Source organism: Phocoena phocoena, chromosome 8 (genome assembly GCF_963924675.1).
Source record: "Phocoena phocoena chromosome 8, mPhoPho1.1, whole genome shotgun sequence".
Taxonomy (NCBI): domain Eukaryota; kingdom Metazoa; phylum Chordata; class Mammalia; order Artiodactyla; family Phocoenidae; genus Phocoena; species Phocoena phocoena.
The window spans coordinates 73,860,200-73,879,761 of NC_089226.1; the positions used below are offsets into that span (position 1 = coordinate 73,860,200).

At 49.4% G+C, this 19,562-nt stretch overlaps 1 protein-coding gene across 3 annotated transcripts in view; it reads left to right on the top strand.

The window, feature by feature from the left end:
• NAV2 (neuron navigator 2) overlaps window positions 1-19,562 on the top strand; it is a 393,794-nt gene that overhangs the window by 355,195 nt on the left and 19,037 nt on the right. For 2 of the 3 annotated variants that reach the window (XM_065881976.1, XM_065881977.1), the window contains 9 exons: window positions 1,460-1,543; window positions 1,934-2,045; window positions 3,589-3,734; window positions 6,068-6,076; window positions 6,482-6,654; window positions 14,012-14,165; window positions 15,165-15,327; window positions 16,069-16,169; window positions 18,250-18,345. In XM_065881976.1, coding sequence (XP_065738048.1) covers window positions 1,460-1,543; window positions 1,934-2,045; window positions 3,589-3,734; window positions 6,068-6,076; window positions 6,482-6,654; window positions 14,012-14,165; window positions 15,165-15,327; window positions 16,069-16,169; window positions 18,250-18,345 — 1,038 coding nt within the window. The remainder of the gene's footprint in view (window positions 1-1,459; window positions 1,544-1,933; window positions 2,046-3,588; window positions 3,735-6,067; window positions 6,077-6,481; window positions 6,655-14,011; window positions 14,166-15,164; window positions 15,328-16,068; window positions 16,170-18,249; window positions 18,346-19,562) is intronic. The other variant, XM_065881978.1, reaches the window with a different exon arrangement.

Sequence of the window (19,562 nt, forward strand, 5' to 3'; positions counted from 1 at the left end):
CAAGTCTCTCCTCCTCAGACTGAAATGTCCACTGACCCTGACCCTCCTCACAGCACAGGGTGACGGCTCCCCTCCCACCCTTGTCTTCTTCACTCTGTGCATCAGTCACCTTTTCCTCTAGAAGTTTCCAGAACCATCAGATCTCACTTCTCCCAAGACTCAAGTATCTTGCTGGTCCTTCTGATTCCTCCTGTGACCTTCTGTGTATCGACCCACCCCACTCCTAGAACCCTTTCTTGATGTCTCCACACCTGTGTTCTCATAGTATCTTTTGTCACTTTCCCAGTCCCAAACCCCGTCCTTTCCCTGTAGTCTCTAGTCATTCCTGTGTTTTGCAATTCCTTAACAGTTTATAGGTCATTTTCAACTATATTGTTTCATTCAGTGCTCACAATCACCCTGGGAGGAACATAGATATTGCTTCCATTTTATAGATGAAGACACTGAGGCCAGTAGGATTAGATGACTTGTCCATTCTTTATTCTTGGTTTTAACAATATTATCAGGATCCTAGGTCAACTAACTAATATTTCACCTGCTGCTCTGTGGAAGAAGGAAAAAGGCTTAGTGTTGGGGGACAGAGTTGCGTCTTGCCCTTGAACAGGGTTTCATAGAAAGGGGCAGATAGGGAAGCATCACATTTCTCAATTCAATGGTATATATTTTTTTCATGTTTTTCACATCTCTGAAAATTGGATGCATATTTCAACTATAATTGGCGGCATTTTGAAAACTGTCTTTGTAAAATGTAAAATAATGGTGTGTCTGATGCTGTCTTCTAACAGGGATACAAAAGTGCAGGGGAGCCCCAGGGAAAGTCATAACTCCAGGGAAAACAGTGGGCAGGTTCTCTAAGGAGGTAGCAGATGGGCCTTTCGGTGGCTTTTTTATTAACCAGGATTATAACAAGCAACATCTGCCAACCACTTTGTTCATTTATCCTACAAACGCGCTCAACATGAGGCTCTACTATGAGCTTGGTGCTTGGGGAACAAAAGGTCATCCTGCAGTGTAGTGGAGACTTGCGTAAATCAGCAATCACAAGAGTGTGTGTGTGTTTGACTGTGATACCACAGTGCGGTCCAGTGTGCTTGTGAGAGTGAATGGGAGGGAACCAACCCAATCTGGGGGTGTCTGGAAGGCATGCACTGAGGTCTGTTGAGAAGGATGGGTAAAAATCAGTTAGGGAGGCAGTTGGGAGAAGAGCATTCCAGGCAGCAGGGGAAGCACGCAGAAAGGCCCTAAGGTGGGAAGAAGCACGGGGGCGTGAAGGACATGAAAGTCTAGAGTAACTGGATCCCAGAGGGTGGTGCGAGGTGGAGCTCAAGAGGCTGAAGAAGTTGACGGGTTAACCCACGTGGCTCCATTTGGATTTCCGTCTTTGAGACCTTGGCACCCTTCAGGCACTCCTACCTTGCAAGATAATGTGACTGAAGGGAAATGTGTCTTTCCCCTGCAGGCTCACCTTGTGGCGGCCTTTGAACAGAGTCTTGGAAACATGACAATCAGGCTCCAGAGCTTAACCATGACGGCCGAGCAGAAGGTAAAGCAGAAAGGATGCTTCTTTCCTCCCTGCTTGGAATGCACAACAAACCTAAAAACATTATCCTCTTGTATTCCAGAGAGGTGCATAGATTTTAGTGTGCTTGTTGGACTGTTGGAATTGAATCTGAAAGAATAGGTCTGCTGAGTGAAAATATGACCTAGATGGAGTGGCGGTTAACTGCATCGGCAACAGATCTGAGTCCTATTCCTTCTGCGTTGATGTACTCATATGTGCCTATTAAAAACTGATTCAACCTAATGTTTGAGACAAAGGTTTCCTGCAACTCCTTCATTCTCTACCCTCCTCTAAGCTGACGCTAAGTTGTACTTCAGCTGAACTCGGTACAGAATGATTTGGGGATGACCACTGTTTTCTTCTATTCCTCAGGATTCAGAACTGAATGAGTTAAGAAAAACCATTGAGCTGCTGAAGAAACAGAACGCAGCTGCCCAGGCGGCCATTAATGGGGTAATTAACACCCCAGAGCTCAACTGCAAAGGTAAAGGGAGAGAAACAGCCTCAGACCAGCGACCTACCTGCCCTTAGGAACCCTCCCTTGACAATATATGATGCAACCTCCCTGCCAGAGGGTGGGTGTCCATGTCAGTCGGACAGGTCCTAGAAGGCACTTAATCCAGTTGCTTCCAGCCTCTAGGAAAACAGCTATTCCAGCTCATCTTCTCTGATGTATCTCAAAATGGAAGAAAATATATCTCTGTTGGCAAAGTGTCAAAGTATTTCATAGCCTTAACTTCACTAATGCTTTGATATTTACATATGGACCTGGGACAGCCTGAAATGGGTTCGTCTCTCATTTGTCCCGGAAAATATTCTGGAAGGATTGCTCTGTCCTTGTGTATCTTACTTGGGTGGGGGGCGGGGGGGAGATATGGGCATGAGGAGGAGTTACGTCCAGAAAATGATATTAAGAGAACCGATAGAAAAGTAATGGTGAGAGTTAACATTTCTGGAACATTCACCGTGTTCTAAGCACTGTGCCGTGTTTACATGATTTCATTATTCCATTTTCTCTCCACAACACGCTCACGAGTGCAATGCTGGTCCTCCACACTGTACTGAGGGGAGTACTGAATTTTAGAGGCGAGAGTCCCATCCTGAGGCCACAGAGTGTGAGAAACAGAAATGGGACGAGAACCCTAGTCTGCCCCTGAAACCAGTGCTCTTAAAGACCGGGCTGTCAGGGTGGTTCTGTGACTGTGAGGAACACTGCCTGCAAACTTTATTTTGGTCTCACTACTGTTCTGGGCAGTGTTATTTCTGGTACCACTGTTATCTCAAACGTCAGACCTCCTGGGAAAGCGAGGCTAGAGGTGACGTGGGAAGGATTGGCAAGAGCTGGCCAGGCAGAGCAGAGGGAGAAGAGCATCCCAGGAAGAGAGAATGACACCCGTAAGGTGGTGAGAGGACATGGGTTTGGCATGTCCAAGGGCATGAAAGAAGCCTGGTGCGGGAGGAGCGGGGAGAGCAAAGGAGGGGCACTCACGACACAGATGACTATTGCCACCACTCACAGACGCATTTTAGCTCGAAAGAGTGAGTGTGGGGGGATCACTAAGCCTCCCCTGACTTCTGTTTTGTAAAGTGGAGAGAGCCCTCCTTTAATTGACCAAAGAGGGCATGGCACTCGGCTACCCAAGGACCTTAAAACCAGCATCGCAGGGGGCTTCCCTGGTGGCGCAGTGGTTGAGAGTCCGCCTGCCGATGCAGGGGACACGGGTTCGGGCCCCGGTCCAGGAAGATCCCACATGCCGCAGAGCGGCTGGGCCCGTGAGCCATGGCCACTGAGCCTGCGCGTCCGGAGCCTGTGCTCCGCAACAGGAGAGGCCGCAACAGTGAGAGGCCTGTGTACCGCAAAAAGAAAAAATTTTTTAATTAAAAAAAAACCCAGCATTGCGGAACAGAAGGTGATGTCTAATGGGAAATAGCTCCTAGTCCTTGGGTGTGTGGATTTAGGTGTAAATCCTGGGGCAAAGGAAGGGGCTCAAGTCAGCAACTCCTGATGTCCTGCCTTGGGTCTCCAGGAAATGGTACCTCCCAGTCCGCAGACCTCCGTATCCGCAGACAGCACTCCTCCGACAGCGTCTCCAGCATCAACAGTGCCACCAGTCACTCCAGCGTGGGCAGCAACATAGAGAGTGATTCAAAGAAGAAGAAGAGAAAGAATTGGGTAAGTGTGCATCCAAAGACTCTCGTGGGCACTAGCAGAGTCAGGCTTGGAAACGGTGTGCCCCAGATAAAGCCCAGGCTAGCTCTTAACTTCACAACATAGACCTTTGGAAGTCAATCCAGAGAAGTGGCTTGTGGACAGGTTTCTACTAAAATCAGCATGGTGCTCAGTCAAACCCTAGGATTTATGAAATCACTACCTCTTTGTAGTTTTTCTGTTTCATGAGACTACGTGAAGCACTCATCTTTCATTGCATATGTGTCATTTCTTCCTCATCATACGCTGGCCACAGAGTTCCAGTTACTAGAGCAAAGTTACTCTTAAGTGGTTTTTTCCTTAGTTCCAAAGTAGTTCTTGGAATATGTGTCACTAGTTATCCCATCGTTAACCGTAGTCCTTATCTATTTATTTACATAATTGCCTATGATAGCATTAAATCACCCACCCTTGTCTTTGAAATTTTTTTGACCATTTGCTGTGAGTCAAAGCTTCATATGTAGTTGTTAGCAGTTAGTGAGTGGTTCTAAATTGGGGGGGTGGTGGTGGAAATCATACCTCAAAATAGCAAATATAATAGAACCAGTGTCCAATGCGGTGTTTCTCCATGTTTCCATAATCCCATCGAGCTACTTGGCCTTCTGTACAGTGGCTTCTTGAACAGTTTTTCCCATTCTTCTTGGGAAATTCCACTCCCCTCTCCCCACCCAATTTTTAGTTCTGCTGTCAGGGCTGTGACAGTCAGTTCTGACAGACGTTTGCCGCCCGCCGACTTCAGTGCAGGGACACCCCAGGTTGATCTGAAGTTGGCCAGGACTCACAGGACCCCGTTTGTCAATGCTGACAGCATCGTGTTTTCACAGTAGTTTCATCGTCCTCATTCATTCCATACACTTCCCCCTCATCTTGTGTTATCTTGGATGGGTGGCGAGGTCTCCTGATGGAGGAGTAGAGGATTTAGTCATTTTGCTTATTGATGGCTCGCATCGGAGGCAAGCCGAAAGGCCAGTTCAGTGTGGTCCTCTCATTGTTCCGATGAAATTTTTCCTTATGTTACTAATGGCTTTTAGTCAACTCCTTTGCTATGACTTAAACCAACAGAATTAACTCATGTTTCTAATGTGCTGTTGATAAATACGGTCTGATTTAATTATCAACGTGATGAGAATTATTTTCTATGAAAAATCATGTTTATCCATTTTCTTTAATTCAGGAAATAAAACTTGTTTATTTTAAGACAACTCTTGGTTACCGGTGCAATTGGGGAGGATGGATAATTGGCATCCTCAGGGAATCCCAGAGCTTGATTTTGTCTAATCTTTATCATCTGCTCTAATGCCAAGCATTTTACCAGAGGTTGAGGCAAGGATTTAGGTTGATGTATACCAAATCCTTCTCTTTCTATGACTACTCTCTGGAAATACGGCCATAAGTAGGAAATGGGAGAGAAATGGGATCCAGACTCGCCCACAAGCTGGACAAGCAGATTGTTATGGGTGAACCTTGGATGGGAGACAATTCCCATTATTTCAGAATGGCCCATTTTCTGAATTTCACAATGGCTAAGAAAATGTCCAGAATACGTTTTCAGTAGGAGAAAAAAGACTTTAGAAAAAGGCAATTACTTTTTAAGAGACATTTTTCAAAATGAAACTTTATTTTTTGGCCTAGAAAAATACATGCTTACCATGGCTTTCAGAGCAGACCTCGCACTTTAAATTCTTTATGTTCTCACTAGACTTTTCAGATCCATCTCGTGGTTTGGGGAATCTGTGCTATACCAGTTCCTTTTTCCCAATATGGTTAATACATTTCTTTACAATATCATTTTTTTGCGCAAGAAGCGAGACAGCTGATTTTCTGCTTTTATTATATTACGTGTATAGAAGGACTGCAGCAGCTCCTAAGTGTACATATCAAAGAGCTATGCAGCCATGTTGGGACCAGTGCAGCAAAGAAGCTACCCTTGCTAAGAAAAGAAGACATGCCAAAAAAAAATAATAATAATAAGGCTTAGAGATGACTGATAAAAGGCCGGAAAAGAGTGAGGAGTATAGGAAGGTGGGACAGTCATTTCAACCAGACAGAGAAGCTTGCAGAGCTCGGATCATAGGGGCCTCCAGACTCTCTCTTCCTCTCCTTCCATCATAGAGGAGGATGCCCTTAATGCTTTGAAAGATTCTTGATCCTACCGGAAACCTCCTCTCTGTATGGTGTTTATTATTAGCCATGTCATGTCTGAAAAGTCCGAAGCTTTCCCTGTCACTGGCTTTCTCTGTTAAAAATTGTCTTTTTTCCTTCCCCTTCCCCATTTTTGCTTGCGTTTTCTCTGGCAGGTCAATGAGGTAAGCAAGACCAACGTGAATATCAGATACCAAGCTAACCCATCCATTGATATGACTAACCTCATCTGCACCCGCCACCGTGTCTGAGCACCCCGCTTTGTTGCTGTGTCACCTCCTCCTCTCGACATCCATCTGCTGAGCCAGGCTCTGTCTTGCTGTTGGCATCTAGTCTTGAGCCGAGAGTAGGCATGGAATGTTACCCACAGGTCCAGTCCCCTGAGCTGTCAACAGCAGATAACTCTTCTTCCCTTAATTCACTGATTGGAGAGAGCTGTTGGGAACCCTTTCATTGCTGGGGGGAAAGCGTGGGAGAAGTAATTTGCTGTTCACTCTGCATGTCTCCGTTCTGCCGAGGCCTAAGGGGTGGTCTCAGCTCCTGCCACGCTGACGGTCTTGTGTATTCAGTTACGCAGCTCCTTCAAGCAAGCCTTCGGGAAGAAGAAGTCCCCCAAGTCGGCATCCTCTCATTCAGACATTGAGGAGATGACGGATTCTTCTCTGCCTTCCTCACCAAAGTTACCACACAACGGTCCCATGGGCTCCACTCCCCTGCTGAGGAACTCTCACTCCAATTCTCTGTAAGTCTCTGTCTGCCGGGGTCACTCGGGTCAGACGGCATCTTTGGCCCCTGGGAACCTTCTCCAGCAGGAATGGCTAGGAGTCCTGCTATGTTCCTTGAGTTTCTTTGTGTCTTGCGTTCATAAGACCGTGCATATTCTTGCGGTGATTTAGGACCAGAGAGTTTACAAGAGAAAGGAAACGAGTTTCTGTTCTGCTGGCATCGGTGTGCATAATTAGCTGGCTGGGGGCTTCCCTGGTGGCGCAGTGGTTGGGAGTCCACCTACCGATGCAGGGGACGCGGGTTCGTGCCCCGGTCCGGGAGGATCCTGCGTGCCGCAGAGCGGCTGGGCCCGTGAGCCATGGCCGCTGAGCCTGCGCGTCCGGAGCCTGTGCTCCGCAGCGGGAGAGGCTACAACAGTGAGAGGCCCGCGTACTGCAAATAAATAAATAAATAAATAAATAAATAAATAAATAAATAATTAGCTGGCTGATCTTGGGCAAACGGCTTAACCTCTCCTTGTTTCCATTTCTTTGTCAAATTGGGATAATGGTTGTCTCCTTATCCTATCCTAAGGATTGAACGAGATAAGTGGATGTGAAGAGCACAACAGCCGTTGTGCTCTGACAGGGAGATGATGGTATAAGTGTTGGCAGTTTGGGCTGAAATTCTGGTTCACTTGGGTGACAGGGCTTAGAGAGATTATACTTTTCTTCTTTGATCAACATTTAGTGTTGACTCTTTCTCTGAGGTCAGCACTCAGAAATAAGACTTTAAAAAAACAGAGCAATTCAGTGGCGATTCTCTTTACTAAAGGGCTCTGTATTTCGTCGAGTGATTCATCACCATGAACTCTCCCAGTCGACTGTAAATGAGTCAGTTGGTACAGAGCCCTTTGGGAGCACAGCTGGTTGAGTGAGACAGGCAATTGCTCCCTTGGCCTTGGCTTAGGTGCTGTTGCCCTTGGCAGAGAGGTACATAGAAGGGAAGAGTCACCTCCTCTTGCCCAGCCAAGCTCCCGTGCTTTCCACCAAGCACCCATTGAGCATTGTTCCATCAGGGCCCCATCTCAAAACATGAGGCCGAGAATCTAGAAAGAGGTCAGGAATGGCTTGAGACAGACAGGCGGGGACCCAGGTGTCTGCTCAGAAGGTGGCACAGCTGACTCCCTGCAGCGGTGAAAAGGATTGCCCCTACAATAGGGCAATCAGAGCTAGGGCTGAGTTCCATCAGAGCCCTTGGCATAACCAGGTGAGGAGTGAAAGAGGAACCGGAGCTCAAGTGGTCTGGAAAGGCAATTTCCACGAGATAAGACAGTGCCTGGGGAAAGAGGACCGCTGTGGCCGGAGTCAGAACAGCCAGCGAGCTAGGGTTGGACAGGGGGGTGGGGGTCGTGGTAGACACCTCAGTTTCTTCACTGATGAAAATGGGATCTGCATCACTGGGTGCTCGTGAGGGCCGGCTCAGATCCCGTGCGTGCAGGGCAACTTCCTTCCGATCTCAGGAAGTCAGGTCTGCTGCCATCCCCAGGTCCACTCAGCCCGCCCGCAGAAGACAGCGGCCTGCACCAGCGTCCCCAAAGCCAGCTCACCAGATGGGTGCAGGGAACGCGGGTGAGAGGGTGGGCCAGGCCTTTGTAGCACGTCGCCTGCCCTGACTGCACACGAGACAGGCAGTGCAAGCAAGGAGACAGAGCGTAGAGCCCTGACTTTTTTATGAACCCACCTGCCAGTGAAGCATGGCCTCGTCAGGGTGTCTGCTTTACTTAGGTCAGCAGCTCCTCTTCTCTCGGGGAGCACCCTGGTAAGAGGGAGGCCGTGCGGACGGGCACGTCCATTCTGGGCAAGGGTGAAACCCTGAGTGGGGGGGTGGAGAGGAGTGCTGAGCGCTGGAGGGCAGTGTCCGTCTGAGGCCCTGTGTGCTGGTGTGAGGGTTAGACCGGTGTTCAGGAGCATGAGTCCTGTTTGACCTGAAGAGTGCCCAAGAGGTAAATAAGGGACAAGCTGCCCGTGACTCACCTGCCATCATCCCAGAGCATCTCAATCCAGTTGTTTGTTTCCCGGCCAGGAGAAAAAGGAACTCTTCATCTGTTCTTTATGTATTGGTATAAACTTCTCATATGCCAGCCTGTGTGAGCAGGACACTACCCAAGACGGTTCTGGAGAGACCAAAGAGAATATTAACCACCCCTGGGGATTAGGGACTACGGGGACGTGACACGGTAGAGCTGCATCTCCTGGCATCTGCTCCGTGCCAGGCGCTGTTCTTGGCTCCGGTGACAGTGTACGAGACGATCACGTCCCAACTCCGGTGTAGACCCTGTATGTCAGGGAGAGAGACGGGCATTAAGCACGTAAATCTGGATAAACTAGAAGAATCAGATAGTGCCAAGGGTTCATGCTGGGAACTGAAACAGTGTGTTGGGATACAGAGTACCTTGGCGGCAACTGCAGGCGGGGTAGTCCAGAAAGGCCCCTCTGAGGAGATGACGTTTCAGCCGAGATCTGTGTGCCAGGAAGAACCCCTGGTTAGTTCTCGTTGGTCACACTAGCTGCTGTGACAAACTCAGTCGCAAAGGTCAGCGCCTTTACCTGCGTCTGTTGGTCTCTGCTTCCTTCCAGACCCAACACAGATAACCCTCATGGGCAGGCGGCCTGCCGTGTGGTGATGCCGGCACCGAGGCTCCCTCTGTCCCGCGGGCCCGTGTCCTCTGCTGAGTGTCCAGCCAGCAAGCGGGGAGGGGAGAGAATGTGGAGGCCCTGCGGGCGTGTGTCGTGGACCAGGCCTCTTCCCACCGTCCACTGAGCAGGGCTTCCGACCTTGGCGGGAAGACGTGACATGAGCGTGCCCGGGAGGGGAAGGAGGTGGGCCGTCGTAAACCCGTGGCCGACTCTGCCTGCCAGCAAGCAGGGCAGCCCTCCCGACAGAACCCAGAAGCAGGCCCGGTGTGTCTGAGAAAGGGGAGGCTAGCCAGCCTGGCTGCTGCGTCATGGGCGCGTGAGAAAGCGGTGGGGAGGAAGGCCAGCCATGCAGAGGCGGCGCCCAGGGCACGTGAGGCTTTGAAGCCAAGGTGAACTTGCCGCTGATGTCCTGTGTGATAAGTAGGCTTTGGAGAGTTTTCAGCAGGAGCGTGACATCATCTGAATTAGCTTCACAAAGGTGGGAGTCTCCGTTCAGGGGGTCAGGGACACAGTGGGGCAGGAGTGGAGGGGGGAGACCATGGAAGAGGCTGACGGCCACTCTCTCCACCAGCTGCTCTGGCCCATTTCCTGTTCTTAGAACTGGGCACTCACACCTCCACCTCCCCGGGCCTTTTGCCCTTTCTGTGCCCTCTGCCTGGTGTGCTCCTCCCCAGAGATCCACTTCCTCCAGGCCTCTGCTCAGTGTTACTACCCCATCAGTAAGGCCTGGCCTAGGCACCTTGCCTAAAACACCCCACCACCAGCCAGCACTCCCAACAGCCCCCTTCCCGTTTTATTTTTCACCACTGCAAATATCGCCACCTGCCGTGGAGCTTTTCCTTGGTTATTTTTTCTTCGCCCCCGCCCCCCAGTCTACAGCTGAAGCTCCATGGAGGTAGGTGGTCTGTTTCGTGGGCATTCAGATATTAGGTGGAATGAGTGATTGATGCTAACGATGAGTCCCGGATGGACTTGGGATATATTCTGGAAGGAAAGTTGAGGGCACGTGGTGATGTGGATTGTGAGGGAAGGAGAAGAGTCCTTGAATATTCTTAGACCTGCCACTTGAAGACTTCGGTGTGTGGCGGCGTTGTTTCTGGCATGAGTGGGAGACACACACAGGGCCAGGTGGGGATCAGCGGCTCTGGTTTGACTGCGAAGTTTGAGATGCCCAGGAGACATCCCTGTCGAGATGCCAGCCAGCCTGGAGTTCCTGGAGGTGGAGGTTTGGGAGACGTGGCCTCAGTGGTGGTTTCGAAAGCTGGGAAGCTGGAGGGATTCTCCAAGGGATTGAATGGAGATGGCGAAGAGGCAGAGGGGCAAGGACTGAGCTCTGGGGCTCTCTCATATCTGAGGTTCAGGAAGAGGAAGTAGAGCAGCCAGCGAGGTGGGTGGAAACCCAGAAGCAGAGAGAAGAAACTGTTTGGAGGCGGGAGTAGTCACTGGGCCAGAAGCTGCCGGGCGGCCAAGCAGCGATACATTCAGCCTACGGGGCTCCCGGAGCCTGTAGCAGGAGCGCTCCCCCAAACCACTTTCTCCATAGGGACTGGGCGGGCAGGCGGGCCCACCCTTTGGCTCGGCAGCCCTTTCCTGACATTCCACAGCATCCATGCACGCTAGAGATGTTTGCTTTGGGTCTGATTTTCCAAAGCGTGGGCAGAGAGCAAATGCTTCTTTCCAGCCTTGAAGGGTTTGTAAGAATGTGCAGATCTAGATGCGAGAGGGCGTTCAAAGAAGAAACCAAAGGCAGAGGAATCGGGACTCAGAAAAGTTCCTACGCCGTGGGCGGAAGGAATGGCCGTGTGGGAAGGCAGCGTTTCCCACACTAGGGTGTGTAAAGTTAGGTATGCCCCCAGCCCTGCCTCCTGGGCACGACGGCATGAATATTCTGGAATTAAGTGTTAGGGGCTGAGTAGGAAAAATTAACATCAGGTTGCTTCAGTAAGTGGTCCATAGAGGGGACCAGTGTGTGTCCATCCATGCCTACTGGATGAAGTTCAGGAGTTGTGCCCTGGAGTTAAGCAGACCCATCAGACTTGTTACTGATTCTCACTTTTTTCTTTTTCTTTTTTTTTTTTTTTTTGCGGTACGCGGGCCTCTCACTGCTGTGGCCTCTCCCGTTGTGGAGCACGGGCTCCGGACGCGCAGGCTCAGCTGCCATGCCTCACGGGCCCAGCCGCTCCGTGGCACATGGGATCTTTCCAGACCGGGGCACGAACCCGTGTCCCCTGCATCGGGGGGGCGGACTCTCAACCACTGCGCCACCAGGGAAGCCCTGATTCTCACATTTTTAATGGGCATGTCAATTTCTTTCTGTCTCAGCCTCCCCGTTTTTAAAATGGAGATAATTGTAGTCTCTTCCCGAAAGTTAGTAGTGTACGTAGTGCATTAAATAATACGCTACAGTTGCCTGACACAGTGGTCTATGTATTCAGTAAACATTATGTGCCAATCAGTGTGATCAGATACTACAAATGAGGCAGAGAAGAACCCTGGTCCTAGGGGAGCCAGGGGCCATGCAGGGAGTGATTATCCATGACTCGGCAGAACAAGGGAGAAGGCTCTGTCCTGGGCAGTAGGCCCAGGGGGACTAACTCTTAGCTGGGGCTTGTTTTCAACATCACCTCTGTTGTAGGACACCCCTCCTGTGCGGCCTCGTTGTGCTGTGCTTTTAAGAACTGGCCGATCTCTGGGGGACACGGGAGGGCCTTGGACTCCCGGCAGACTTTCTTCCTTTTAGTTTGCTTCCCTTTGTAAAGTCATTGTTTGGCCAAGCTTCACAAAGTAACCCATGTGATAAATTCCACAAAGTGGGTGGGGAGGAGATGTTGTCTCTCTTGCTGAGAAAGCTTTCTGGGGAAAAAGCACAGGCCACGTGAAGGAGACTGGAGCAAAGCGCCTTGCCGTGTGACAGACAGACAGACAGGGTGGACTAAAGCTGATTGTTCTCTGCAATGAACTGGAATCTTCGAGATCTATGCAGGACATGGTTTGGCTAAGACCAGAATTCACAGTGGAATTTTGTTCAGACTTTACACTCCATTTAAACCCAGAAACCATAGTCCTTTCCCAAGAAAGAACCAGTTTTTACAAGCTCCCCTCGAAAACCTCCCAAACCAAAGAAAGTATGACTATATATAGTTAAACCCTACAAACCACAGGCTATCCAAAGCACAGAGAGCTGGGGGGTTGGCGGGGGCAGAGGAGGGTCTGATTTCTAAAGACATTACTGTCTCTCTAGCCCTTTTAGTCCCAAATCTGTTGGCCTCAGTTTCTCATAGGTATGAAATGGGAATAATTATAAGATTTTTCAAGGGTCTGTCGGAGGTTTCAGATTTTGAAGCGGAGAGGTTCTCTTGGATGCTGACAACTTTTTAAAATAGGAGATGATTTTGTATCTCTCAAAACCGTTCAGGGTGCAGGTCAAGAAAGTAGCCACAAAAAGACTTGGCTGTTCAGGCGTTACATTTTTCTTCTAGTCCTTTCTGCCCCTGAAATACATCTCTTTTAACAATTATCATGGCTCTCCTTCGGCAATTAACGTTTCCACTCCCTCTCCCAGTTTCACAGGTCAGGTTTGGTTTGGCCTCAAATCCAGTACTTGGGTCCTGGAGAGAGGGCTCGAGTGATTATTTCTGCAGAGACCACGCGCTCACCATGTCGTTCAGAGATAATCAGCTTCAGCTTTGTAACTCTATGAACTTGGGCTATTTTTCCTTTCTTTTTTCTGTTTTAGTTCCAAGAAATGTCAAAGCTTTCTCTTCTGGATCACCCCACACCTCAGCTCCTATAATCTTTGAAATCAACCGAACTTTTTTTTTTTTTTTTAATAGAAGCTATCTTTTCTAACATTGCAATTCCTCATGACTTTTATGATCTCCAGTTTGTGCTGACTTGCCAGTATCTGAAAGGCAAACCTAAGTAATCGAATAAGGAACCCAGCCTGGAAGGTCCACCTTTTAAAACAGAGGGACTCGCAGGGTCCCACAGTCTCCTGATCTGGTGTCCAGCTGGGGAAGGAGGACAGCTCACCACACTGTTGCATGTTTTCAGATAACATTTTGGCTTTCATGTCACATCACTCTCTGCTAACTACCTGAGATGTTTCTCTTCCTTGCCATGGGCTTATTAAGCAGTATGGGGGATGGGGGAATGAAAGAACGTTTCTCTCTCTAGATATCTTTAGGGGAGTGGGCTTTAGAATGTGACCAGAAACAGACTAGCATCTTCCACCCGTGTCTTTTGGTTTCTTCCCCTTTTTGGCAAATAAAAATCACCCTCAGCTGTCTGACCCTGTCTGCCTTTACAACAGACAGTTGACCTCATGTCTCTCAGTGGGTTTAGCTATCAAGGGCCATGTTGTATCTTTATAGGGGCCCAGCTGTGTACACATCACGGAGGGTTTCAAACCCCCAAGGTTACCATTCCCTCTGGCTGGCTCCTGTTTATCCCTAGATCACTGGAATTCGGCTGAAAGGCATACCGGAGCCATTCAGATTGCCAGAGCTCTGCAAAGAAAGAGTGTAGAGAAGTAATAAAGTCTGTGAATTGATACTGTCACTTCCGGGAAGCACCGGGCAGCTGGTTATACGGGGTTACCCTTTAGCAAACCTGATGATGACGTGGTGGTCAGTGGAGGGCTAAAAGGAGCTGAACTCAGAGCTGCCTTGGTCAGTAACACTCCTCTTCCCCTAGCATCTCGGAGTGCATGGATAGTGAAGCCGAGACGGTCATGCAGCTCCGAAACGAGCTGAGAGACAAGGAGATGAAGCTGACCGACATCCGCCTGGAAGCCCTCAGCTCTGCACACCAGCTGGACCAGCTGCGGGAGGCCATGAACAGGATGCAGGTGAGATCTGGGAGTGCGGCTGAGCCCCAGACTGCCCGGGGAGGAGCTGCTCCTGCCACGCTCCCTCCGCTGGGATAGCCTTCTCCACATCTAGATCGGAAGCTTCCCTCAAGGTTCAGCCTGATGCTTCTTCCTCTGCCAAGCCTTTCCAAGTCCTGCAACTGGAAGAGTTAGTGTAGTGCCCTCGTCTGAATCCCTATAGATTTGTTCCTACGGCCCCTCTCACCTTTTGACACGGATTGAAGGCATTTGAGTCTCTGAGCTGTTCTGTTTTGCATCCCTTCCTCTGGATGTAGGACCAGTGCTTATTAACACATAGTAGGTTCTTTATAAGTATTCATGGAATGAAAGACCACTGTGGATTCTACTAAATCGGCTTTCACTGGAGAGCAGCGTTTCCCAGAGGAGTTTCCGTGAAACACTCGTTCCATAAGAAACTGTGAAAAGAAGGCTCCTTGATCAAAAATGTTTGGGAAATGTTGCACACTATGTGCCCCTCTCAGATTCACAATGCATACCAACAAGGCTCTGAGAAGTCCTGCAGTAAAGGTCTGGGTTGAGAAACCCAGAGTTTTCAAACTTCTTAGATAAGACTTTTTCCACTTACCACCCAGATTCTGGGAAACATTTCTGAGGTTTTGTTAAAGGCCAGCTCTCGGACCTTCCTGTGCCAGAGAGGTCTTGTGGGGGGACTTCCCTGGCGGTCCAGTGGTTAAGACTTCACCTTCCAATGCAGGCGGTGCGGGTTTGATCCCTGGTCGGGGCGCTAAGATCCCACATGCCTCACAGCCAAAAAAAGAAAACCCAAAAGAGAGAGGTCTTGTGTATACAGCAAAGGCAGTGACCACTGTTGAATCTCTCTGTTGGTGTAACTTATTCTGCCTCCATGGCTGGGATGTGCACTTGATCCCTGCAGGGAACTTTCAATTCCCTCCGCCAGGAAAGGCTTGTTCGCATTGTAGCTGCCTAGTAAGTGAGCTTCTCCCTTACCCTTCGCAGAGTGAAATAGAGAAGCTGAAAGCCGAGAACGACCGGCTGAAGTCGGAGTCTCAAGGCAGTGGCTGCAGCCGGGCGCCCTCCCAGGCATCCCTCTCCACCTCCCCAAGGCAGTCCATGGGGCTCTCCCAGCACAGCCTGAACCTCGCTGAGTCCAGCAGCCTGGGTGAGTGGCGTCACAGGGCCTGCAGCTGGCACTCTGGTCTCTAAGCAAGAGCCCCAAGACGAGCAGATCAGCAGATCAAATGGAGAGGCAGCAGGCGCGTGTGTGCTTAGGATGTACGTGTGTGTGGGTGTGCGTCTGCTACCAACATGAGCCCAGCCATTAGACTGCTGTCATGCTTCGCTGCAGCGCCCCAACTTCTCCAAGCCATGAGCTTGGCTCCCCTCGCCCACCATGCTGAGTTCTGTTTGATCCATTTTAAGAGGCTGACCTGCAAGCCGTATGCTGCATACCACCCACCCCCTGCCCCACCTGCCCTTGGTAGCCGATTGGGACGCTGGCTTGGTTTACGACCTTCCTGCCTTGGGGCTGGATTCAGGCTGGCTCGATAATTAGCAAATGTGATCTAGGCAGGTCACACAGATCTGCGTGTAAGCGTATCGAGGCTGATGCTTTGATTTATTATCCGTGACGCCGCTCTTGCTGTCGTTTTGGTTGAGTCTCCCTCGCACTTCCATTTGGCAAAGGTACATCGTCAGCCCGCTGGCTCCTCGATTGGTCCACTGTTGGTGTCTGTGGTTGCGTTCTGCATTCTGCCCTCTCCCCCCGCCACCCCCCATCCCACTTCCCCTGCACCACGACACCTAGTTTGTCCCACTGCTGTGCCGACAAGCAGCGGGGGTGTCAGGAAGCCGGCTTTGCTGTCCCCGTGTGCCTAAGGCTGTTGATGTTTTCCATTCGCAGACATGTTGCTGGATGACACTGGTGAATGCCCGGCTCGGAAGGAAGGAGGCAGGCATGTTAAGATAGTTGTCAGCTTTCAGGAGGAAATGAAGTGGAAGGAGGTTAGTTGGATCCCTTACCCTGCTTGGCCTGTCCCTTCCCCAGGTAGAACTACCTAGCATAGTGATTCCGTCATCACACCCCATCACCTCAGAGCCTGAGGTGATTTGGAAATAGTACTAACGCTTTCCCTAACTAACCCTACTCCCCAGCAGCATTTTGACACCGTGAAAGTAGGCCAACGGCCCCTCCCTGTCTCTCGTGTTTGAAAAGGGTTCTAAAAATGGTCCACACTGCGCCACTTTCAAGTATCTAAGTAAACAGTAACATCAGTCAGAAACGGCTTTTCTGAATTTAGTATATTCCCAAAGCACTTCAAGGGCATCTGAGCACATTTAGCACAGAAGGTACAGAAGTAAGCCACCCAGGTTCATCCGACCAAGAGCACCTGTTGTAATCCAGTCGTCAGAGGCTGCTGACTGAGTAGAAACCGGGAGATAGAGGTGGTCAAGCCCAGGAGCACACAGGTGGCTAGCAGTGAAGATGGTGGGGCACCCTGACTCACCGAGGCTGGGGAATCTGAGCTTGCTGAGTAGTTTCTGTTCTCTTCCAGCGTCTAGAGGTCATACGCCCGTCAGAGACTGTTTTAGGTTGAGGGCAAGGGTTGACGGTCAAAGTTGATTTTTAGTCATCAATTAAATCTAAAGGATGCTGAGAATGACCATCTCTCAGATAAGTGGGAAAAGACCTCCTGAGCCCCTCATGTAAGTCCCTTGAGGTTTTTTTGTTTGCTTGTTAGTTCTGAGTATTTTAGCCAACACGCTATCGTAGGCTCTGAAAGCTTGGGAGCCTGCAGTGCCCATCCAAACAAAGCGTCTGCAGCCAGACTTTTCTGCCAGGGGATTCTACTTTGTGGCTGGCTGTCTAGTCTCACTGACGAGGGTAGCCCCAGGATTTTGAGCTGCCAGGGGTCTGAGCATGATCTAGTTGAGAAAGATCCGTAAAATAGTTCCATTTTCAGACCTCAGCTGGTAGAGTGATAGACTATCAAGGGGGAAGTCCATTCTTGTAACATTCTGTTAATAAACGCAGGTGGTATCTGTGAAGGCATTTTATTCTAATGATCATCAACACAAACGGATAGATCTTACATTTTACGGAAGTCTGTCACTTTCCAAAATTGTCTTGTTCTGGATCACAGCATCCAGATGAGGTTGGCTGCCCAGATTTTATCATCTCCATTTTACAGTTGAGAAGTCTAAGACCTAAGGCTGTAGGGCAAGTGATGGGGCCAGATCATCTCACTTCAAGACTGTTTCTTTTCTCTGCTTAACCGCCAAATACACCCCCTCCTCTCCCCACCTCCCTCCACTCTCCTAATTCTATATTCTTATCAGCATGTCAGATATTGGAAAACCAAACAAAATGGAATGTTCTATTAGTTTCCTTTAATCAGAGTGATCAGTTAGCCCCCGCTATGCAGAGCCCTGTGGGCAGAGAGGCAAAAGAAGTAGAACAAAGATATTTTTTGTGAATTTCCTGGAGTTTTACTAGTTTTCTGAATTAGACATGTTTTACGTTTAATTAGAAGAAAAGAAATCAATACTATAAAAAACAGAAAAGAAAAGAAAAACATCCTGAAGGAATTTAAGATCAAGCCAGGAGACAAACTTGGTAGACAAATAAGGCAAATACCTAAAAATAAACCGTGCAGAATATATCGTCATATAAGTTGTGTACAGAACTGTTGAAGCACTGTGAGCTCTGAGCCTGGTGGGTTGATCATTGAAGGCTTCCTGGAAGAGGTGAGTTGGTAAGCAAGGTTTGGAAAGTGAAAGATGGCAGAAAGGAGAGGGGAGAGCATTCCCCGCAAGGGATGTGTGATCTACACACCATATGAGGTGCACAGTCGGTAGAAGGTTCTAGATTCCAGAGAGGAGATCCTCTCTTCCTAACCCACGGGTTGCTGTTTTAGCAATAGGGGAGGAAAGCGTTTAAGACCATTACATTCAGTCCAAGTTACATCTGGTGTTAAAACAAATAGGACTTTTATTCCCCTCACAAACCATTGGCGGAGCTCTGCTAACCTGAGTCAGAAAGGAGCCACCTGTTTTTCACCTGCGGACATTTCCTTGCCCTTAGGATTCCAGACCACACCTCTTTCTCATCGGCTGCATTGGAGTTAGTGGCAAGACGAAGTGGGACGTGCTCGACGGGGTAGTTAGACGGCTGTTCAAAGTAAGTGCTTCGTGAAGACAGCTACGGCAGTGCGCCCGAGCGGGGGCCTGGGCCTCGGGAGGGAAAGGGTGGTTTGTGGCCCGAACCTGGTCATTCATCAGGCCTGTCGCCTCTCCCACATCCTTATGTTGCCGGGACTTGTCCCTTGGCCCTCAAGGGAACAGAAGGAGGGTGGTAAGTATAGGCTGGTAACAGGACCAACTATTCTCATCTGCCCTTGGCAGTGGTTGGCCAGCCAGGGAGAGGCACTTCCCTGGTTTTGAGCGATTATATGAGCCTCTCACAGTGAACTGCTAATGTCTACATTCTCTTCACCTTAGAATTGTGTGCTGTTGAGTATGTTTTGCAGTGTGTATTCTGGGGCTACGACATCATTTTGGTAGGGGGATTTGATGCAACTTACCCTGCGTCCCATGCCAACGCTTCAGACTCTGCGATTTGTGCTGTGCGTGACATTGACTTCTGATCCGTGGCTGGTGTCAAGGCTGTTGGCACAGTTATTTTTCTCTTCATTCTAATCACATCACTGGAGTGGGTGTTTGCCACAGGAGAAATTACTAATGAGCATCTAGGTGAACCCTGACGTACTGGGTGATTTGAAAGAAGCTTTTGGTACATTTTTTTCTGTTGACCTGAAGTAGGTCATAACCAGAAGTGTTCATTAATCACGTCCCCTGAGTATTAATAATAGCCCACATTTTTTGTGCCGGAGACCACATTGGTCTAGTTGAGTTGGTCTGACATCAAAACCTGACTTTTAACTAGTATACTCTAGTCTCCTAGCATCTAGACTCAGGTGGCTTCACAGAGAGAAAATTCTGTTCTTTGACCCAAGCTCACTTCCCATCTTGACAGGCCAGTCTGTAGAAATGAGACAGGGTGAGAGACAGGAATGGCTTAGAGCAGACCAAGCCTGCTGCCCCAGCCGAAACCTTATCTCTGCTGATGGGCAGTTGGGACATCCCTGGATTAGAAAGACCACAGTTGGGGCTGAAAAGAGCCTGTGAGGCGTCACACGTGAGGAAGTGAGACCATTAAAGGTAGAGACTTGTTATCAGGATTCCACCTCAGTCGTGTGGCTACCACAGAGCCCATGGACTTCGTTCCAAGTTCACTGACCTAAAGCCTTCCGGTCACTCATCTAAGCTGGAACACTTTCCAAATGAAACACACGTTTGTTTGTTTAAAACTCTAAGCTTCTTATTTTCTAGCAGCCC